Genomic DNA, 24,419 nt, shown 5'->3' with positions numbered 1-24,419 from the left:
CTGACGCCCTAGAGGACTTGCTGGTGACCCCTTCTGACTCAGCTCCTCTGAGTTCTTCTGAGAGCTGTGACAGACCAACACACCCCCCCCCCCCGCCGCCCCCAGCCGCAGAGCAGTCACATGCCTACTACATGGTGGGACTTCTAAATCCATCCACATTCCTGCCTTCCCAGAGCAATCTTCAAACTTCTAAATGAACTTCTTAGAACGTACACAGGTCTTACAAAACAAAGACTTCGACCCCTGTAGATGGGTGGTGATAATGGTTACACAACGATGTGAATGTACTTAAAGCCACAGAATCCTACATTTTAAAAATGGTTAAGACGGCAGGTTTTGTGTGTGTTTTACCACAATGTACTCAGTTCCATATTTAGCAGGCAAACTATCCTGTCTGCAGAATATATTCATGCCTTTTGTTTCTTTTCCTCCTCATTCTCCCCAGTTCCCTGACTTGGGATCAACTGAGGAGCAAAGAAACCTGAGCAAATAGTAAGCAGGAGGAAAAAGAGATTATTTTTCTGTATTTATGGCATTCCCTGTCTACTGCAAAAAGCAATTTGAAGTGAGAAAAGAAAAATTAAACACTTAAAATTTAACTATAAAAAAAAGGATTAAGCTATTTGTCCTCTTTAAAAATGATAAGGGTTAAGTTCATTTTTGTTTCTTCCTAACTTCAGGCATGTTGTGTGTGTGTGTGTGTGTGTGTGTGTGTGTGTGTAAGGAGAAAATAAGGATTAAGGACTATCTGCGAGTGTCAACCAAGCAATGTATGAATGGACAATTAAGAATTGGCTATGGGGGCGCCTGGGTGGCGCAGTCGGTTAAGCGTCCGGCTTCAGCCAGGTCACGATCTCGCGGTCCGTGAGTTCGAGCCCCGCGTCAGGCTCTGGGCTGATGGCTCGGAGCCTGGAGCCTGTTTCCGATTCTGTGTCTCCCTCTCTCTCTGCCCCTACCCCGTTCATGCTCTGTCTCTCTCTGTCCCAAAAATAAAAATAAAAAACGTTGAAAAAAAAATTAAAAAAAAAAAAAAAAAAAAAAGAATTGGCTATGAAAACTGTAAAGGGAAGAAAAATAACCACAAGGAATATATGAAAGAATTGTTAAAACTGCCGAACTTCTAAAGTTTTCAAACCACTACAGCACACATTGGGCACCCATGCAAATAAAAGTTGTCAATTTAGTAAAAACTGTCCCTTTCACATTGAAGGCTAAGCTCAGCTTTTTGACCAGGTTATTGGAGATGGTATATTCATATTGAGAGCTCTGAAAACAGAAACATAAACTAGAAATACTGGCCTTTTAAACCCTTTTATAGTAATAACTTTTATTATTATACTATAACTTATCCTTTAATAATCAGATTAAATTTGTTATTTCATAGCAAAATAATAATATACAGGGAGGAAAACAACCTGGAAGTATAAAAAACTGACCATCCAAGTGTATTTTGGTTCATGGTCCCCAAACCTGACTGGCCATCAAAATCCTCTGGGAGGAAGTGTGTGTGTAGGTGTTTGTGCATACCCATACGTGCACACACACTTAAACACAGGTTTCTGAGCTCAACCCCCACAGATTCAGATTCGCAAGCACAGGTAAGGCCCGGGAATCTGAACGCTGAAAAATCTCCCTGAGTCTGGCCATCAAAAATGTTTTAGAACACCTATCTTATTACATTTTTTTTTTTTTTACAAAAAAAAGACTCTTTTACCTGTATTCTCACTTTCAATTATGACATTAATAGCAACAAAATAGCCACTGCAAGCCTAACACTATGCTAAAGGTTTACATGCTTTATTTCTTTTAATTGCCACAACAGCCTTATAATACAGGAAGACAATACTGTTCCCATTTTACAGATGAGGGAACTGAAATCCACAGTAGCTACTTAACAAAATTACTCAACCAGCAACTAGCAGGGCCAGAATTAAAAGCCACACTTACAACTCTCCAAAGCCTGCCTATTGTGGAAGAGTATGGTACAGCAGAATGAACAATGGCTTTACAGAGCTGAATTTGAGCCCCAGGTCTCATACCTTTTAGACATTCATCTCAGCTTCGTCTGTTTCCTTGTCTGTAAATAAGGCTAATAATAATACCTATCCTACCTAACACACAAAGTTATTATGAGAATCAAGATGTGCAAGTACTTTCAAAATCATGAAAAGCTACAGAAAACAAACTGGGGGAGTTGGAGAATATTGAGTAACAGTATAGCATAGCGAGTGTTTGAACGCTCAGACCTTGGAGCCAGACTTCATGTGTTTGAACCCAAGCTCTGCTACTTCCTGCCTATGTGACCTGAGGAAAAATTTTTTTTTTTTAATTTTTTTTTTAACGTTTTATTTTATTTTTGAGACAGAGAGAGACAGAGCATGAAAGGGGGAGGGGCAGAGAGAGAGGGAGACACAGAATCGGAAGCAGGCTCCAGGCTCCGAGCCATCAGCCCAGAGCCCGACGCGGGGCTCGAACTCACGGACCGCAAGATCGTGACCTGAGCTGAAGTCGGACGCTTAACCGACTGAGCCACCCAGGCGCCCCGAGGAAAAATATTTAACTCTTCTGTGAGATGGTTTCTTTATCTGTTAAGATGGAGATAATAATAAAACCAATCTCAGAATTTTGTGAAGATTAAATGAATTAATGCAGCTTGAATGCTTACAATAGTATCTGTCACACAGTAAGTATGCAAGTGTTAAATGTTTAAAGGCACCCACTTTTGCAAATGAAGTGTCACATCCAAAAAAAAAAGAGTTGAAACATTTAGTAAAATACAGACAAGCCTAGAAGGTGCTCACATTTGCTTTCCTTATAGAAATCTGGATAAATCTCTCCAATTTGGGAGGTAAACATTTTGAGTAGTTTCAGTTTTCAACTAAAACTATGTGGCTCCCAAAATGCCTCATTTTTGCAAATACTTAACATCGCTATAACTCCTTTTCATTCCATTTTCAAGTATCTTTTACCCTTTTATCTGAAAATAGCTCACTTGATTTTTTTGAGAGAGAAAGAGAGGGGGCGCAAGTGAATGAGGGGCAGAAAAGAGGGGAGAAAGACAGAGACAGAGACTGAGAGAGAAGCAGGGCTCACCCAGTTTGGGGCTCAGGCTCACCCGATGTGGGGCCTGAACTCACGAACTGTGAGATCACGACCTGAACCGAAGTCAGATGCTTAACGACTGAGCTACCCAGACGCCCCTCGCTTGAGTTTTTTTAAATATCACAATTTTGTCAACCGTTTTCAGATCACTTTTGTCTTTGCCTCAAACATCGTTCTACAGAATTTGACTTCTAATTCCAAAGCTAACTGAGTAGCTGACCAGAGGAAAAAGCTAACAAAGAGCTGGATCAAAAAGAGACCGTATAATATGTCAAAAGGAAACAGCACTAGCCCTAAATGAGCTATTTACTAAGAATAACAAAGAGGAAGTGGTGAGGGCCTAATCCTCACAAAAAGAAGATAATTTAATAATGCGCTACCCGATTCTCGTGCCAGATTAGTTTACCGTCAGGTCTGCAGCTGCAGACAGAGTCAGAGTCTGAAACAAAGTTGGCACCTCACTAAGAAATCACAGCTGGGAGTTATCTTAAATTTCCAATATGCAACAGGAAATGCTGCCAGTGATTCAATAGGTGACAGCCCTTTCCATTTGTTTCTTTCTCCTAAGTTGTCAACAAACCAAAACAAAAATGCTGCAGAAGCTCTGGTACTAGCTAAAAGTTAAACATAAAAATTCCAACGCAGTATTTCAAAACCCGGCTAAAACAACTGAATCTGAGCAGACACCAAATAAGGATTGTTTCCGTCAACATTTCTACAGTGCCTCCTGGAATATGTTAACGGTACAGCCCATGAGCGTTTCTAGGATACAGCTGTCAGATTTGCCACATTCTAATTACATTAAGTTTCAATACTGAAGGTTAATTACAAATTTCAAAACATTCCAACAGGTACCTCAAAGTAATCCGCAACAAATAAAAGGAAAAACTAATTTCAGGTAAGAAGAACAGCCAAATAAAGAGACGGTAACTGTATTTCACTCCAACACATCATTTCGAGGCCACATATAACATCTCCCAGTAAGCATTCTGAAATTAGCTCAGTTAACGAAAGTCTACCGAGATCTACCCCCCACCCCCCGGCTTTTACAAAGACTCAGTGTTGGGAGGGGGTTTTCCAGACACACCTCTCTGGCAATGTTACTCAAAGCTTCATCTTCTGCAGAAAATCGGTCTTTTACAGGCGTCCTTTTCCTTCCAGAACCAGGCGTCCCCATGTTGTCCTCTTAACAGTTCCTTAACTGTGAAACGTGATTTCACTGTTTTCAGCCCTGAAATAAACAGATACAGAATAACTTAGGACGTTTCTCTTTGTATCACTTTAAAGCTCCTTTATACATTTGCTTTTAGAAATGTGAAGTTATATTTCTGTATTTAATTTACATGTAAATTAGTCACCAAATACTTTTTCCCACTATCAAATTATGCCAATAAATTTTAGAATACTTAAATTTATACTTTTTTACCATACTACTCACGGCAACCTACTAGAATGTGTGGTAATATTAGCCTCAGAAAACTGCGGTCAGTAGTAATTCTTATCAGTATACAGTATACTTATCAGTATAAAATTAATACAGGTATTTCTAAAACTTATTCCCATTCCAGAGCAAAAAAAAAAAAAAAAAAAAAAAAATTTCAAAAAAGTCATTCAGTCTAAAGCTCTGAAAGAACATATCAAGAAATTTTAGTATAGAACTTTAAACTTACAAAGTTGGGTTAGGGTTAGGGTTAGGGTTTAAACTTACAAAGTTGGCTGTTTAATGTAATTTAAGAAACAATTCCAATTAAACTATTACCACGTAAAAGAACAAATGAAGGCTTATTATTCTGCAATTAACAATAACTAACACTGTCCACACAACAAATATCTGAGTGCCTGTCACTGCCAGGTACTGTGGAAAGTGCCAAAGATACAGTGACAAATTAAACTGACTCAGGCCAATGATTAAGAATGCATCTGTGGATCTATTATTATTGTGGTTATTATGAAAGAGACCTATTTTTACAAAAGAGAGAAGAAAAATTCATCTGCCAGGATTAAATAATAGGGATAATAAAGATCATCTAACCTTCCAAACACATGGTATTTGAAATTAAAGATTCCCATGAGAAAAAGCATCCCCATTTGCATGACCTCCCTCTCTCCTATACACATTCCTGAGAAGTACGGCTCATTTAGTAAAATACTCATTAACTTAAAAATTTTTTTTTCCTAGCTTTAACAAAATAAACTGACAAAATTTCATTACACCGTGAGTCACAAAGGAATTCTCATGTAAGTCTGTCCCAGTAGAATAAACTATATAAAACTCCAAGTGACTTTAATGTGTTGGAATTTACTTGGTTCAGGCAAACTAAAATAGAACTTCATCAATTCACTCTTCTAAAAAAAGTCTTCTCCAATGAAAATGCAGGCCATTCCCCTCTTATCTGACACCATTTCTTATTCCCACATAGCTAGCATGCTATGTTTGTCAATCAAAATGAAGATGGATGATAATTCATTGCCCTGCCACAGAAAATCTATCTGGGCACGATAAGCAATGGAAACAAAGAGAAAGAATGTAGGCCTGAAACCAGCAGCTGATAAGTCCCAGCCACAAATCGAGACAATTTCTGAAAAGCTCGGGGCTGGTTTTTCAGAAGTCTCCCATCATCCTCATGCTCAGCATCATTTTAAAGACCATACACTCTAATAGTAACAATGCACAAATACTAGTCACCTACTGAGAAAAAAAGCAGCATTAACGCTTTTCAAAGACAGGAGTGACAATTTAACCGATGCACAGTGATATCACCCAGTATCTGTCCTTCAGCTAGCTTTCCAAGGGCACATTCAAAGACAATTCACAGAAACAGGAGACAAAAGCAGGCATTTTCTAATTCCAGGAACATAAAAATAATTATAGAAGAAATCAAGATTTTATCAAAAGTTTAACAGCGGTTTCATTAGAAGGAAAAGAATTATGGCTGCGCTTTTTCTTCTTCTTTTTGATTCTCTAGCATTCCAACAACATCAGGGAGAGATGCACTTAAAAACAAAGTAATAAAAACACTCAGATCCAAGGCTCAAAGAAGAAAGTGGCCCCAAAGTGGATCACACCCAAGTTAGGCCCCATACACCACACAGCTGACACACACTCTCTGAAGCCACTGCTGGAGACACTCTTTTGAATGTATTTCTTTTTCCTCTTTTTCCATAACCCATTTCCTTCTTTCTCAACAAACACTGCCCTACACCTCAGACCTGTCAGGATATTCCTAGCACACAGATTTACATAAAGAATTATCTTTTCTTAAAAATGCTCCAAACGAAACCGTCCCAACAGGCTCCGGGCTAGCCAGCCCTGCGAGAAAGATGACAAGAAAAAAGAAACACAGGATAAGCGGGAAATGGGAACAACTTCTGGTCCTCCTTGTCCTTCTTGTCTTATCTATAGGGGGTATCTCGTTTCAATGACTCATTGGTCAGGTCCTATCACCATTTTCAGGTGCACATGAGGCAGATCAACCATTACCTATGTCAAAAAGCAATCTAACGTTTTTGAAAGAACTACACGATTTGTACTCTGTAGGCAGACATCCTCACTAATACTAGAAAGGGTAAAGCTTTTCAGCTCCTATGCAATCTATCTTCAAAATGACAAAAATAAGGATACAGACTCAGAAGGTGATCTCAAAGAGACTATTTCCAGTTTCTGATCCTGAAGGACTTTCAGTCAATTTCTATCGCAAGGTTTCCTCAAGTCCACATTCTTCAGGAGCCATATTCATCTCTTCCGGCTTTTCCTTAATGGTATCAACCAAACCCAGCGCTAAACCTTTACATCCACCGCCAAAACCAAAACTGCCCACATTTCTGTCAAGTCCGTCACCCAGTGCGAAGCTGATTTTCTCCAGCTGCTTTTGTCATTAAGGATCTGCTACCTAAGGGAAAGTAGGGAAGTACCTTCAAGGATGTTGTGAAACCTAAACCTTCCAAAACAGATCAACAAGGCTTTCTCTTCTCCAATGAGCTTCACATGCAATCGATTTCTGAAAAATAGGCATTATGCCACATTAAGTGACACTCAAATCATGATACTGTTCACTTTTGTGAGAACAGAACGGGGATGTAGTATCAGTACGTCACATTCTAAATATAGCCCACTTCGAGAGTTCTGTCTGGATCCCAATAGCTGCAGTTCCTTCATATCTGAGTACTTCATCCCGGGGAACTCAAAACATTGGCGTAGGTCTTTGTGTCAGGGCCCTCACTACAGTTAACGCCAGTCTGTGCAATAAAACATTTGCTAGTTATTCGGCAAATCCCAGCAGCTGGAATGGCACTTGAACTAAAGACGAATGTGAGCACAGCTGTTGCTACTGGACTAAATTTAAAGAGAGAGGATCGGAGTTCAACGGCTACCCTGCCCTTTCCCGTGCCTGAGCCTTGGTTTCTTCACTCACGGCACAGACAGATCAACCATCCAGCTATCCGACACGGTGAACGGGAGGCTCAAGTGAGTTCAGACGAATGCGAACACTCAATAAACTCATAAAGCACCCCATAAATGTTTCAAGCGTCTTAAATTAACTATCTCTTTACACATTTAGCTTATGAAGTAGACAAAGGGGCAATCCTTGCCTTTCTTTACATGTTCATACGCTTAACCAAAACACCCTCAAGTTATTTCCTCCAGCATGCATTATGTGGTATCATTAACAATGTTAAGAATATTTGCTGAAGCATGGAACAATCTAGAAAAAATAGAAACACCTTAAATTATAATCACTATACTACGTAGCACTTTTACGTAATAAAAAAATTTTAAAAGAAAAAAATTTTAAGGTGTTTCGTGGTATTCAAAGTCTTATTTTTGAAAATCCAAATGAATACACAAGTTTTAGAAGTATGGCCTTGTGATGGGAGTTAGTGCCCTTATGAGAACACAAATGACTTAGAACATAGAGGTCATTTAATGATGGTTCACTTAAGATCTTTCAATGTAAATTTTACCTCAAAAGAAAAATTCCTCTCAACAAACACTAAACTCTAGTTAATAAGACACATGGTAAATATTTAGGGTTGAAGCGAGTGATATCTGCTGCTTATTTTGAAATGCATCCACCCTCCCAAAAAAAGATGTAACAATACATAGAAGAATGGATAAAGGATAGTACGAGATAAAGTATAATCAAATAGTAGTAGTGGAATCCAGGTAGTAAGTACATGAGTGTTCACAGTAGAACTCTCTTCAACTTTTCTGTATGTTTCAAAATGTGTACAATAAAGTGTTAGAAAAAATAACCGGTTGAGAAAGATAGATAACCAAGGGAACAAAAGACATGGGAACTGGGAATTTCAACCAAAATCTTGATTTTTACTGTAATCACAGTACAGAAGAATACCAATAGTTATGTATACATTAGAAAGATTATAGGCAAAGGAGAGAATGGCTCCACTGCTGGCTAGAAGAGAAAGAAATGAAGAGGGAAAGGCAGGGGAGGAGCAAAGCGGCAGCAGAGGGAGGTAGGGAAGGAGGTAGGGAGGCATGACGGAAGGTAGGCAGGTAGGCAAGAGGAAAGAATTAACAGTTAAAGACATCAGTCCTGCAAATATCTAGATGAGATTCAGAAAATGAATAAATCATTAACAGAACCTACGGAAAGAATAAAAGGTACATCTAGAAATTGAGGCTAAGTATAAAATGAAAATATGGGGGGCGCCTGGGTGGCTCAGGCAGTTGAGCGTCTGACTTCAGCTCAGGTCATGATCTCAAGGTTTCTGAGTTTGAACCCCACGCCTGGCTCTGTGCCAACAGCTTGACTCTGGAGCCTTCTTCAGATTCTGTGGCCCTCTCTCTTTGCCCCTCCCCCGCTCACGCTCTGTCTCAAGAATAAACAAACGTTAAAAAAGAAAGATGGAAAGAAGGAAAGAAAATATGCATATATGAGGCAAAATTGGAAGACCTGGCAGAACATGAAAGGTAGATGTTAAACACAAACTAAATCTCAGGAGAATATTAAAACCTAGAATGGTTAAATTAAGCTTACATTTTACAAAATACAATGCTTATTATATTTCTTATATTTTATATTTCCATGAGAACCTGTATAATCACATCTCCAACTTCCACATTCAGTAGTCCTAAGAATTAACAAAAATTTAAAGTGTCATATTTTGAATACACACTGCTCACACACACCCAAAACAACTGCAAATCTTTCCATTTCCTACTTTCATAAAGATGACATACAGTGGTTGCACTTCCTTCCTTGCTAACCATGTTTAAATAAATTAGCTCTAATGGGCTGTATGTTTGACATGATTTACAATACTATTTTCATCAACTGTGCAGAACCCATATTAGGAAGATGTGCTCTTAACCAACAACTGTATTCTCAGTATGCCCTGAGAAGTAAACCATTTTCTAGTATCAAATTCTCTCCTTTTCCTATGCCTTTTAAAAAGTATGTCACTGGGGCGCCTGGGTGGCTCAGTCGGTTAGGCGTCCGACTTCAGCTCAGGTCACGATCTCGCGGTCCGTGAGTTCGAGCCCCGCGTTGGGCTCTGCGCTGATGGCTCAGAGCCTGGAGCCTGCTTCCGATTTTGTGTCTTCCTCTCTCTCTCTGCCCCTCCCCCGTTCATGTTCTGTGTCTCTCTGTCCCAAAAATAAATAAACGTTAAAAAAAATAAATAAAAAAAAGTATGTCAGTGTGTCAACTATACTCAAAAAAAAAAAAAAAAAAAAAAAAGCACCCCAGAAATGTTATGTATAGACATACACTCAGAGGATGAAAGGAAGGGAGAGAAAATTACATATTGCTGAGGACAGGTCAGACGCATGCCATAAAGCAGAACAGAAAAAAAAAACAAAAAAAAAACAAAAAAACAAAGTATTAGGGAGAACAACCGACAACCGAACCTTAGGCAGCAAAAAACAAAGATAAAACCAAACACTAGGAAGATATAGGGAAGCATGCAGTAAAGATGTGATTTTTTTTCTAATGTTTATTTATTTATTTTGACAAAGAATGTGAGCGAGCAGAGGAGGGGCAGAGAGAGAGAGGGAGAGAATCCCAAGCAGGCTCTGCACTGTCAGCACAGAGCTCAATGCGAGGCTTTATCTCACAAAACCCGACACTCAACCAACTGAGCCAGCCAGGCGCCCCCCACATATCCTTTCCTAATGGTGTTCTCTGAAGCACAAAAGCTTTTATTTTGAGGAAGTCAATTTACCTATTTTTTGTTTTGTTGTTTCATTCAATTTGATGTCATTCCTAAAAAAGCACTGCCTACCCAAATATCCCAATGACGTATTCCTATGTTTTCTCCTCAGAGTTGTACAATTTTAGCTCTTACTTTTATGTCTATGATCCATTTAGAGTTAATTTTTGTATATGGTATGAGGCATGGTACCAACATTATTCTTTTGCCTGTGGATGTCAACTTGTTCTAGTACCATTTGTTGAAAAGACTATTCTTTCTGCAACTGAATGGTCTTGTCAAAAACCAACTGACCCCGAAAGTAAGGGTTTATGCGTGGACCCTCCATTCTATTCCACTGATCTATCTAGATCCATATCAACATAAACATCCTTCTGTCAGTATCATGCTATTTTTTATCTTCTAATGTTTGTTTATTTTTGAGAGAGAAAGCAAACACAAGCAGGGGAGGAGCAGAGAGAAAGAGGGACAATGGATCCAAAACGGGCTCTGAGCTGTAAGCCCATAGCCTGATGCGGGGCTTGAACTCATGAATCATGAGATCATGACCTGAGCTGAAGTCAGATGCTCAACCGACTGAGCCACCCAGGCATCCCTACAATAACTTTTAAAACTGGGACGAGTGAGTCAACTTTGTTCTTCTTAAGATTCTGGTGCCTTATATTTCCAAATAAATTTTAGGATTAACATGTCACTTTAAAAAAAAGAAAAGCAGCTGGGATTTTGATAGGGATTACATTAAATCTACCGTTCACTTTGGGAAATATTACCATCTTAATATTAAGATTCCAATCAATTAACATGGGATTTATTCAGACCTTTAATTCTATTCTATGTTTTGTGATTTTCAATGAGTATTTCGCATACTTCTTTTATTAAATTTATTCCTATATCACAGGGGCCACTTTAAAGCTCAAATAGACATAAAAGTTTCTATAAACTGTAAAATGCTATGGAAATATGTGATCTCGCCGACACTAAAAAACAAAATATGTAAAATCACAATAGGCAAAAGAGAAGGTAGTGAAGTATAGAATTCAGAAGTATATCCCATGGCTAAGGTTAATCTTAATTGAGCCACAGGTGGGTGAGGGAATTGCATATTTTCAAACACAAATATAATCCAACACTACATCTATATACTTAGTAGGAAGGCATTTTTCACTATTTCTAATTTACTAGGCATGTGGCAACAATAAAAGGAACTGGAAATCCTTTTCCTGAACTATACAAGTGTGTGTTTTCTTTGTGGAGCAGATAGAATTATTACTGAAATACTTCTTCCGTCAAAAGAAATGAAAATCAAAACCAACATGACAGAAGTGTGCTAACTAACCTGCGTTACTGATAATACAATAGATGGGGCCAGAATTAAGCCCCAAAGGAGAAAAGAACTTAAATTAGCCTTACACCTTCTAATTCTAATTCTAATTCATCACTAAGATGAATTCTATTGACAATACTTATACTAACTATAGTCTAATAAAAAAAGTAAAACTTAAAACATAGTGCAGGAAAGGAAAAATTACTTATCAAAAATTGATAAATATGATTTTAATTTCTTTTTAGTAAAACCACACACAAAACTGAAAATGACCCAAATTGACAGCAATAGCTTTAAGTCAAGGCCAATCAACATGATGTAATAAATTGTGGTAGTAGAAAACTCACGGAAAGGAAGCAAAGACAAGGACCTATTTTGATATTATGCCCATAAGGTACAAAAAGATAACAAAACCATATATACGGTATGACTGCAAATATGTAAAACCTCATACACACGAATAATGAAGAACATAGGCAATATGTATAAAACAGAATTTTCCTTTTTTCATAAGCTTTATATATTGTGAAAAAACACTTTATCAAAAAAATGATTTAAATTAAAAGCTACAATTATGGGCTAATTCATAGTATGAAAATATAAACGTAAAGGACTAACCAACTTTGAAATTATATTAATAAACTGATAAAGAGGAAAGATTTATTTAATCTGTCAGAGCAACTGCAAAGTAAGACTATAAAAATTTATGTTGGTCATCTCTGGTAAAACTATAATTTTCCAACAGATTTCCCAGGAACCATCACTTTTATAGGCATAATGAAATTCTAAGTAAGTGGGAAACACATTGCTAATTTTAAATAGAATGGGCACCACTGGATTAACTTTGAAAATTAAAAATCTGACTTGCATCAAGTCAAAATTAGAACAAAGAAGCAAGCATTAATTCCTCTCAAGTCCTGGGGAAAAGCACTAATTTTTCAGCCTACAACTTTTATTATCGAAGCAAAATCCTTTGAAATTTTCAGCTTTTTCTGAAGACCTTTATTCTATGAACGCTTCTACCCATGTAGCTCACTGAGTGGAAAATACAATAGTAGTGCCTTGAGATGCTCTTGGAGTAGAAAGGGAGAGGCCAACATCTCTCTTGAGCCATGTCGGTCAGGTCTGTACAGCTTAAACCTGTCTTACAAAGGGCAAAGGAATGCCCTGAAACGGGAGGCAACACACCAATCAGGCCCATAAAAGGGAGGAGTCAACCAGATATCGTGCAACGTAAGTTCAATGTTCACAAGGGAAGGATTGGAGAAGAGAGCCGAGCTGGCAGTACAGCTGCGAGTAGCCAATCCACGTGCCATTCCAGTCGAAAGCCACACGCCACGAGCTCCACCTTCCATTCACGACTTCTGCTCCAAAAGACCTCACGCCGACACTGGGGTGGCTCCTTTGTATACAAATAAAGAGAAACTGACCCTTCCTCCTCCCACAGAAACTTCCCCGGAAGTTACGGACACGAGACGCCAGATTCAAAGGGTCCACAGAATGCTCAACACAAGTCCTGGGTCAATACCAAGGTGTTTCGGAGTGAATTACCACAGTGAATTTCAAACACCGAAGACAAGGATGATCTGACAAGCTTCCGTGGGTGGGAAAATAAGGTTACACAGAAAGCATTAACCATCAGAATGGCTTTAAACCCTAAAAAGTAATTCTGGAAACAAGAAGACAATAGACTGATGCCTTCAAACTTCTGAAGGAAAGCTGCCGACAACCTGCAAGTAGCCTATGCCAGTCAAACCATTCTATTCTCGTACGTGACGATTAAAGGCCTTTTCAGACACGCAAGGTCTCAAAAACTTACCTCTTTGATATCCTTTGTCAATAAGCTACTAGAAGATATGCTTCATAAAAGAAAAGCGAAACTCAAAGGAGCCGTCTATTCCACAGTCACGCAGGGACTCACGCACCTTCCGCTGCTTCCCAAGTCACAACTGACACAGACGTGAGTGGGACACACACTTGAACTGTATTAAAGAAGGCTAGGCTATCCTGGCGAACAGACAGAACAACGCGGTAGAGCTAATCCACTTTTCAAAATTAAACCACACATTGATTAGAAATCCACGTATGGAGGGGAGAATGGGACTGCAGAGTTGGGCGGGGAATGGTCCCAAGAAGAGTGATTAATTAACATGTAAAACGGTATTGTGATTGCCTGCAGCGGAAGGCGTGCATTACAGAACACATACAGGAACTCCTAGGGTAATTATGATGCCATTTCTTGACCTAGGCAGCGAGACACAGATGCTCATTGTATTGTTCTTCCTCAAACTGTATTTTTGTTTGATATTTTTCTGTATTTCAAAAACTATCTCATTCAAAAGAAATTAGAGAGACAGGATGAGGCATTTGAAAAATCTTCTGGAGGGCTGTTTGGGTGGCTCAGTCAGCTAAGCACCCCATTCTTGATTTTGGTTCAGTCATGAATCTCATAGTTCATGAGATTGAGCCCCACGTCGGGCTCTGAGCTGACAGCAATGAGCCTGCTTGGGATTTTCTCTCCCTCTCTCTTTCTCTCTTTCTTTCTCTCTCTCCCTCTTTCTTTCTCTCTCTACCCCTCCCCAGCTCAGGCAAGTACCCGTGCTCTCTGTCTCTCTCTCTCAAAATAAATAAACAAACAAACAAACATTAAAAAAAAAATCTGTTGGAGCACTTGGGAAAAGTAAGGTGAACAGAAAACTAAGCCAAAAAAAAAAAAAAAAGGAAAACCCCTGGAAACACTCCTGGAAAAAACTGAAAGTTAAACACGAAAGAAAACAATCATGGTAGAAAACCTGGCTGAACAGTAAACAATATTTATTTAGTTATGGTGAAAACACCAACTATTGATTTAAAATTGCAAAACTGGGATGTTGCAGAGAGGAGAAGTGGGAGGAAAATAATAAAATACAAAAGAACAATAAAACCACCAGTAATACCTCAACTGCACGCACGTTTTTCAAAGTATGTGTTACTTTGTAAGATGCTTCTTTTAACTGCATATGTATGTTTTTTCAACAAAAATGGTTTATAAAGTATGTGCTATTTTGTAATCAGCTATGGCAGACAGACTCTAAGGTGGCTCCCCACCATTATGCCCCCTCCTTCTGTTCCCATCTTTGTGTAAACACCTCCCAAAGAATGTGGCCAGGACTTGTGACTTGCTTCTAACCAACAGAATAGGACAAAGGTTATGAGATGTCATTCCCATGATTATGTTACCTTATATAAGACTAGCCAGCCAGCAGACTTGCTCTAGACTCTCCCTGATGATTCGACGATGTGGTTCTATCAGGAAATACCACAGGGCCAAGAAATTCAGGTTGCCTCTAAGAGCTGAGAGCAGCCTTCGACAGCCTCCAGATAACCTTTAGCTACCTTAAAAGTGAGCGCTAGTGAGCAAGAAGCTTCAGTCCAAAAACCACAAAGAAATTAATTCCGCCAAACCTTCCTCGGTGAGCCTGGAAGTGGATTTTATCACGTAAGTCTCCAGGAGAGAACTCAGCCCAGCCAACACTTTAATGGCAATCTCATAGGACCCGATGCAGAGGACTCTGCTCAGCCATGCTCAGATTCCTGCCCCACAGAGACTGTAGGATAATAAATGTGTGTTGTTTTAAGCTGCTAAATTTGTTACACTTGTTACACAACACAGAAGACAAGTGCAACAGCTTTTAAAACTCTGGATGAATAAACCCAGCAAAGGGTACAGGGAATAAAAAAATCAACACAAAAAAGCCAGTTGCATTTCTATGCACTAGCTATGAACAATCCAAAAAGGAAATTAAGAAAACAATTACATTTACAATAGTATCAAAAAGAATAAAATACTTAGGGAAAAAACTTAACCAAGGAGCAAAAGACCTGTACACTAAAAATTACAAAACATTGCTGAAAGAAAAAAAGAGACATAAATAAATGGAGAGCCACCCTGTGTTCAAAGACTGGAAGACTTACCACTGTTAAAATGTTAACACTACCCAAAGTGATCTACAGATTCGATGTACCCTCTATCAAATCCCAATGACATTTTCTGCAGAAATAGAAAAACCCATCCTAAAACTAAAATGCACATGGAATCTTAAGGGACCCTGAAGAGCCAAAACAATCTTGAAAAAGAAGAACAAAGTAGAGGTATCACACTTCCTGATTTCAAAACTTAACTAGAAAGCTACAGTAACCAAAACAGTGTGTTACTGGCATATACCACAAACAAAAAATAACTCACAGTAGATCAAAGAAATAAGGGTAAGCTAACACTATAAAACTCTTAGGAAAAAACATACATGAAAACTTAACGACGCTGGATTTGGCAATGATTTCTTGGATATGATGCCAAAAGCCCAGGCAACAACAACAACAACAAAAACAAAAAAAGGAGATAAACTGGACTTTATCAAAATAAAACCTCTGTGCATCAACAGACACTATCAGGAGAAAAAAGTGACCCACAGAATGGGAGAAAATATTTGCAAATCGTACATCTAATAAGGGATTAATATCCAGAATACCTACAGAACTCCTAAAATTCAACAACAACAACAACAACGAAAAGAACCCAAATCAAATCCAGGCAAAGGACCTGAATAGATATTTCTCCAAAGAAGATCTATAAATGGCCAAGCAGCACAAGAAAAGATGCTACACATCACTAGTTATTTGGGAAACGCAAACCAAAACCACACTGAGATACCGTCTCACACCCATTAGAATGGCCATTATTTAAAAAAATAATAAGTGTGTCAAAAATGCAGGAAACCAGAACCCCTGTACACTGCTCTTTGGACTATGAAATGATCGTCTGCCATGGAAATTTTTGGCCATTCCTCAAAAAATTAAACATAGCATTGCTATGCAATCCAGCAATTCCACTTACGGGTATACACCCAAAAGAAATGAAAGCAGGGACTCAAACAGATATTTACATACTTGTTTTCATAGACAGCAGCACGATGCACCATAGCCAAAAGGTAAAAGTAATCAAGTACCCATCAACAGATAAAGGGATAAACAGGATATGGAATATTACTCAGCCTTAAAAAGGAGTTAAATTCTCATGCATGCTAATGAACTTTGAGAACACTGCACCAAGTGGAATAAGCCAGACACAAAACAGAAATACATCATTCTGCTTATATGAAGTACTTAGAGTAATCAAATTCATAGTGACAGAAAGTTGAACAGTGGATGTCAGGTGCAATGGGGAAGGAGGAGTTATTTTTTTAATGGGCACAGAGTTTTAGTTTGGGATGATGAGAAAGTTCTGGAGATGGATGGTGGTGAAGGTTGCACAACAACGTGAACGTATTTAACCCCACTGAATTATACACTTAAAGTAATTAAAATGGTAAATTTTATATTATGTACACATTTTTTAATTTTCTTAATGTTTATTTTTGAGAAAGAGAGAGACAGAGCGTGAGCGGGCGGGAGGGGCAAAGAAAGAGGGAGACACCGAATCCGAAGCAGGCTCCAGGTTCTGAGCTGTCAGCACAGAGCCCAACACAGGGCTCAAACTCACCAGCCGTGAGATCATGACCTGAGCTGAAGTCTGATGCTTAACCAACTGAGCCAACCAGGTGCTCCTATATTATGTATATTTTAACGTACTTTTTAAAAAAACCAGATAGACAGCAAAGGGTGAGTTGGGTAAGACAGGAGGACAGTGACTCTCTACTTAGACGTGGCAATATCCACGAGAGGGGAAAAGACATCCAATGTAAAACTGAATTGTTTTTCTATCTTTAGTCCTATAATCCTTGGGTCACTTAAACAAAATCATTTTTTTAAGCTTTTTTTAATAGCAACAACATGTATACTTACTAATTGTATTATTTATTGTTACAAAGTAGTTAAACCATTTAACAGGGAAATAGGGGAGCCCATGTGGCTCAGTAGGTTTTGCGCCTAACTCTTTCAACGTTTTTTTTTGTTTGTTTGTTTTTTTTATTTTTGGGACAGAGAGAGACAGAGAATGAACGGGGGAGGGGCAGAGAGAGGGAGACACAGAATCGGAAACAGGCTCCAGGCTCCGAGCCATCGGCCCAGAGCCTGACGCGGGGCTCGAACTCACGGACCGCGAGATCGTGACCTGGCTGAAGTCGGAGGCTTAACCGACTGCGCCACCCAGGCGCCCCATTTTGCGCCTAACTCTTGATTTCCATCCAGGTTATGATCTCACCGTTCATAGGACGGAGCCCCACGCTGGGCTCTGAGCTGACAGCAAGAAGCCTTCTTGGGATACTCTCTCCCTCTCTGTTCCTCCCCTGTTAGCATATGCTCGTGTGCTCTCTCAAAATAAACAAACTTAAAAGAAAAATCAGAGAAGTAAATATTTTAACATCCTAATCCTCTGCATACAGTATACTGTATTTTACTTAGACAACAGAGACCCAAAAGAGTGCTCCTGGCTGTTAAAATGTTTCTACTTAGGAAAGTAGGGTCTATAGAAGAAAAACAAAGTGATTGGAACAAGGAACTTTAAAATTAGTTTCCTAAACAGTAAAGCTTTGTTATGTCAAAATTAGTTAAGGGGCACCAGGGTGGCTCAGTTGGTTAAGCATCAGACTTCAGCTGAGGTCATGATCTCACGGTTCGTGGGTTTGAGCCCCGTGTTGGATTCTGTGCTAACAGCTCAGGGCCTACAGCCTGCTTCAGATTTTGTGTCTCCCTCTTTCTCTATCCCTCCCCCACTTACTCTCTCTCTCTCAAAAAATAAATATAAAAAAAAAATGTTTTTAAACACTAGTTAAGAGTTTGGTGTTCATAATGAAAAAAAAAAAAAAAAAAACCCAAAAACTAAGATATACAAGGTTCAAAGTGAAAACAATGAAAGAGATGAACTACAATTCTTTAAGAAGGGTTTTACTATCTCACTCCTGAGAAAATAAAAACACCCTGGGGTGTCTGGGTTGCTCAGCTGGTTGACTGTCTGACTCTAGCTTTCAGCTTAGGTCATGACCCCAAAGTCATGGGATCCAGCCCTGGTTGGGCTGTACACTGAGCACAGAGCCTGCTTCGGATTCTCTCTCTCCCTCTGCCCCAATCCCCTGTTCAAGATCTCTCTCTCTCTAAAATAAAAAAATTAAAATATATATACAAAATTTTTTAAAACCCTGTTACACACTTTGTACTCAAACGCTTTTCCCAACCTCTTCTCTTTTCCACTCTCTCTGCTCTGCACTATCCTCCCCTCCCCTCCCCACCTCCCCACTGCCTTTTTTTCTGGTAGGGGAAGGCTGAAACAGGGAAGGGATAATAGGAATAAGCCAGAAATAGGAATAGGAAAAAAAGGAAAAATACTCCAGTTTATTTTTTTTCCTCACATTGAATACAGTACTAAACACACCATCATTATCAAATGCAAATAATTCACATTTCTGAGGGCAAGGAAAAACTAAATTTCTTGGAGTTACGAGCTAACGTAAAGCAGAAGAAAGGAAACCATCTGCAGGCTTTCCGTCTGCAAATTAAATGTGCATTGTACACCAAATTCTTCAAACAACCTTGACTGTAATGTAATACAAGGCTGCAGTTTAATATGGTGAAATGAACCTTGGTGGAGCACTAACCCTTTAAACAGCTTTCTAGCCGAAGAAGTGAAATCAGTCAAAGAACTTGAAACTCAAGTGCCTCATTCACTAAGTATAGAAAACAGCAAGGTTTTCATGAGAAAGCACATGATACCCAGAGGCAGCTGTGCTGGGGATACAGCATCTGGTAACAGCCACAAGTTATTTTTAAAGAGAGAACTTCACGATAATGTACATGAGACTGTAGCAGTTCTACGGGAAGCAGACAATGAGAATTTGGCAAGAAGCTAATTTCCCTGTGTGAACTCAAAATAAGCTTATAAAACAGCTCATCATTCCCAGTGTCCTTTTGATCCAAAGACACGTGTGCAGGTCTCTGAACTGCACTAGTTCAACAAGGGTCACGGCCACCCTATGCCAGTATCAGTAATGGTTTTCCCCTGTCGTAAAACATCTGATCACTCTTACAACCTGAACATGACATCAATACTGGTACAATCCTGTGCTCCTCCTCGTGCACGTTTTTCTAAAACACCTCCCTCGTTAGTTCTCCTTAACCGTGCTCTGAAAAGAGGAGGGCAAAAAGAAAAAAAGAAAACGATCCTAGAATATGCACGCGAAGCAGATTTTCACCCCAAAACTTAGACTTAATCTTCTGAAAGCAAACGTCCTTCGTAAGCTCACTCTTCTGTGGTTGCCACTTTTCCTAAACCGCAGGCCTTCCTGACTTGCAGCAGGGGCCAGGACAGATTACAGTTCTGTGGTAGGTTCTGTCAGATGAGCTTTGACAAGGCCTCAAAATAGATCCTGGGCACCAGCCAGAGAAACTGCCACTCACAAGTTCCAACTTGATCATCATACATTAGCCCCTCTGTACTTTTTTTTTTTTTTCCTCCAGTCTCTATCATTTTAAAAGGACAGAGGTTCTCAACCTCCTTCCTCTTGTTCATGAGTGAACGGTGCAGTATAGAAATTAAAATCGTAAACCCTTGATTTGCTCACAAACACTCTGCAGAGTAAAAACTGAATTTGTACCTACCCCCTGCCTTGGGAAATTAACCCATCAACAGCACTATGGTTTGCAAAAGGATTTTTGAATCTCAAACTCTACCAAGGTTTATTTTATTATGAATAGACTAGGATGTGAACGGTGAAGGAAGACAGAAGGTGGGCTATTTATTTCCCATGACTAATATAGTAGCAGATTTCGTTAGAGCAAGAAGTTAAACTATATACAATATTTTTAATTGACACCAGTCATAAAATCCTAAAACAACCCACTACAAAAGGTATTCATTTAACTCTTGCCAAATATAACATCAGTTTTCAAGCTACAGTATTTTTAGCCTTGCCACTACAAATAAAATTAACCACCTGTCACTCTAAAATGTTTAAGACCGCCTTATACAATACATTTTAGTATTTTTTTAAAATAGAGAAGATAAAGAATCCAAAGTAATTAAGAGTTCCTTTCTCCTTCCACAAGGTTGAGAAAGTTAACTTCTATTATAAAATAAAGTCCAATATAAGATGGAAATAAATTTATACATTTTCACAACTTAAGCCCCAACTTTGCAATCACCCTTTCAGAAATATATTCAATATACATACTTATGGACTAGTGCAAAGACTTAAATACTAGTTGTTCACTATAGCAGCATTTGTAGAAAGCTAAAACAACCTAAATGTCTGTTAACAAGGAATGGTAAAATAAATCATGGAAAATGAATAAATTATGGTTCATCTACACTACCCAGGGCATTCAGTCTTTTTTAAAAATCAGGTGGGGGCTCCTGGTTGGCTCAGTCAGTTGAGCATCAACTTTGGCTCAAGTTATGAACTCATGGTTTGTGAATTCAAGCCTTGTGATGAGCTCTGTGCTGACAGCTCAGAGCCTGGAGCCTGCTTAGGATTCTGGGTCTCCCTCTCTCTTTCTGCCCCTCCCCCACTCACATTCTGTGCGTGTGCGTGTGTGTCTCAAAAATAAACATTAAAAATAAATAAATACATAATCAGGTGGACATATGTGCAAATACAGAAAAGTCTCTAAGATATACCAAGGGTAACAACAAAAGGTAACTCTCCTAAACAAAGCCAGTTACATATGTAATAAAAAATTTGGAGGAGGACATACAGGAAACCACTCACAGTGGTTGCTTGGATTAGGGGGTGGGAGAGTAGAAAAGGGAAAAGGCTAGACGTCTGTTGTGGAAAGAAGGCTTCTTTTGCACCATATAACATTTAAACTGTCGTATCAATTTTTTAAACTCCCACAAACATCTACTGCACCCATGAAGTGGGCATTCTCCTTCCGGGTACGCATGCCATGTCTTCCCCCTTCTCAACCACTTGTATCTACTGCTCTCCTGACCCAAACAAAAGCATACAAAAGCAAAGCTCAGGGTTTCCCCAAGAAACAGAATCCTCTCTCCAGCCCCCACCAGATAAAAAAATAATAGAACAAATGAAAAAGTAACACTTATGCCAAACCCAGTTTTTAGCCAATGTTTGATTCCTTTTAAATCTAGCCTAATTTACTGTAGGGCAGAAAGTTTTAAAAGTCAAAGTGCAATGTGCAACACAAAAAAATTGTTTCCAAAGGTGTCTATCTTAAAAGGAAAAATGGAGAAAAGGGGCAAATTTTGCTCAGTACCTTCCTTCTGAAATTTTAAAAGTTAAGTTTTGAATGACGGTCATAAAGTCTATTGTTTGCAAACTGGATTAATAATTAATTATTAATTAACGTTTTCCTGGTTAAAGGTCCATCTCTCCATTCAGAGTCTCCAGAAAGCAATCAACTACCCACAAGGAAAAGGCTATGAAACGGCCTCTATTTTGTAGGTGCAATGGGTAGCACTCCTCTGGTGAAGACGGAAACTGTATTTTCTCTTAAATGATCCTCATCAACATTCCCAGCATGCTGCAGGGAGAATTTCTTTTTCTATACATCATCAATTCTGTCCCTTTTCACACTAGGAGCAGGATAAACAATTCACAAAGAGCCTTGCAAGAAACGGCTCTCATTTCTAGTAAAGATCTGTTTTTGGTTTTGTTTTGAGAGAGAAAGAATCTATTTGCCAAATATACCCTCATATCACTTTTTTCCTTCATTATGGAGATGCTTACATCATAACAAAAGAAGACTTCTGTTTTTTAATTATTATTATTTTTATTATTATTTAAATCCAAGTTAGTTAACATATGGTGTAATAATGATTTCAGGAATAGAATTTAGCGATTCATCACTTACATGTAACACCCAATGCTCATCCCAACAGGTGCCTTCCTTAATGCCCCTTGCCCATTCAGCCCATCACCCCCACCCAAACCCCATCCAGCAACCCTCAGCTTGTTCTCTGTATTTAAGAGTCTCTTATGGTTTGTCTCCTTCTCTGTTTTTATCTTATTTTTGAGAAAGAAGGCTTCTCTTGTATATCTACCTATCAAGACTGTTAGTTACGGTGGTTTCCACAAGGGATTTTCCAAAAGGGAATCTGTTCACTGGGAACTGAAACTCCTAATTAAGTTACTATTAGCTGGACAAAAATCAAAAGCAACATTAGGGAACACTCTGTATATAAGAATGGATAAGAAAATGAGATGCCAGAATTTAGTCAAAGAATTAAAGGAATCTGGTAACCAAGACCAACTTACCATTACTTTATAAGTAACAACTAAGGCTCTCTATAAATGAAAATCAAGGTAAAATAAGCTGAATTCCAAAAAGAAAAAGAAAACAAGGTTAAGAGTATCAAGTATTCTGTGATTCAAAGTTATTTAGCTTAACATTTTTAAAGCCAAAAATGATCAAATTACACTTGAGCAATAAAAAGTTATTTCTAGTTTACAATGAATTCATTCCAATAATAAATCACAAGCTCAATACACTTTCTTCTGTAACAGAACTTACGTAAGAACTCGGTATAGTCTCATTCCACATTTTTGAGGATTTGCAAAATAGGTGAGGCCTTTCACTCAAAAGACTACTTTGTAACTATGGATTCTTTCAGTAAACTTTTTTATATCTTTTCACTGACATTTATTTTGTTTCTAGACATCTTTAATTATCTTCTCACATCTGGCCAAAAAAAAAAAAAAAAGGAGTGGGGGTAAAATTACCACAATATACTCAGGAACTAACTATTCTGAAGCCAAACATTCTGCAAAAGTTCAATTAGGAGTTCCTTATCACACTTCATAACAATAAATACCTACCAACAAACCTAACAAAGCATAATACAACACTTCATATAAAATGACTGAAAGCTTCTAATTAAACAGGCAGTAACAAACTTCTAGCTTTCCTCTCTATTCCAATCCTAAGATCCATATCAATGATTCACAGCGTGACCTAACTTTCTAAATGAATCACTTTCTGAAATTCTTACTCCAACGTGAATTTAACACCAGGTCATCATCTCTACGTTTGTTAAACAGAGGATAAACAGAAGTTAAGCAGGGTTCATTCGTCAAGACGCCCAAACCACAGCAAACCTCAAGTCTTTGCCAACTAACTTTTATCTGCAATTGCACCCTTATATACAGATTCATCCCCAAATAAAATAAAAATGTTATCTTGGAAAAAAAAAATGTTATTTTAAACATTATGAACTCGCCCACCCGTACCCCGTTCACCGTCCCTCTGGTTCCATTTACCGCATCCACGTTCTCTTCCCATTGTGAGAACATAAAGCAATGGCTACTATCCTTACATGTTCTCTTTTAGCCAATTAAACTACTCTGCAGTTTTTCTGTTTATGGCAGAAATGGTGAGTCATTAAATGGAAACTCAAATGAGCTACAAACAGTTAAAGTTTAGGATACAGTATTTCCCTAGCCGTTTCTCGGCAGCCTGATATTTGTATCTCCCACGGTGGAAAAGTAGAGCAAACACTTGAACTTTTTTCTCCCCTAAGAAAGGCAAAGAGGTGCGCTTCCATAGGTCCGCCAGCTTCCCGCTGGATATCCACAGGCAAGAGAAGCAGGCCTGACCGGAGCTGTATAACTTAACGATCTGGGTGTGAATAACGCCACATAGTAGTCAAGCATTAACCCTGACACTCCTAGCAAGCGCCTGTTATGCCCGCGCTTCAGTTCGGGTCAAGGAGGAAGAAAAAAAAAAAATCCCATAAAAATGCTACGCCCTCCACCGGCCTGACACCGTTCGCTGGGGTGTCGCGCTGGGGAGGAGATGAAGGAGCCTCGAACACCGGAGGCAGAGGGACAGCGGCCCGATGTAATTTCTTCCACAATGGGAGAGACCCTTGCCCCCGGCGCAGACGGAGGGTGCG

At 38.9% G+C, this 24,419-nt stretch overlaps 1 protein-coding gene across 9 annotated transcripts in view; it reads right to left on the bottom strand.

The window, feature by feature from the left end:
- LRRFIP2 (LRR binding FLII interacting protein 2) overlaps nucleotides 1-24,419 on the bottom strand; it is a 106,169-nt gene that overhangs the window by 81,493 nt on the left and 257 nt on the right. For all 9 annotated transcript variants that reach the window (XM_049629045.1, XM_049629036.1, XM_049629039.1 and 6 more), the window contains exon 2: nucleotides 4,190-4,333. In XM_049629045.1, the coding sequence (XP_049485002.1) occupies nucleotides 4,190-4,279 (90 nt within the window). In that variant the 5' untranslated portion in view covers nucleotides 4,280-4,333. The remainder of the gene's footprint in view (nucleotides 1-4,189; nucleotides 4,334-24,419) is intronic.

This window comes from Panthera uncia, chromosome C2 (genome assembly GCF_023721935.1).
Source record: "Panthera uncia isolate 11264 chromosome C2, Puncia_PCG_1.0, whole genome shotgun sequence".
NCBI lineage: Eukaryota > Metazoa > Chordata > Mammalia > Carnivora > Felidae > Panthera > Panthera uncia.
The sequence above is the reverse complement of the archived record's forward strand: the minus strand, read 5'-3'. Positions and strand labels throughout refer to the sequence as shown.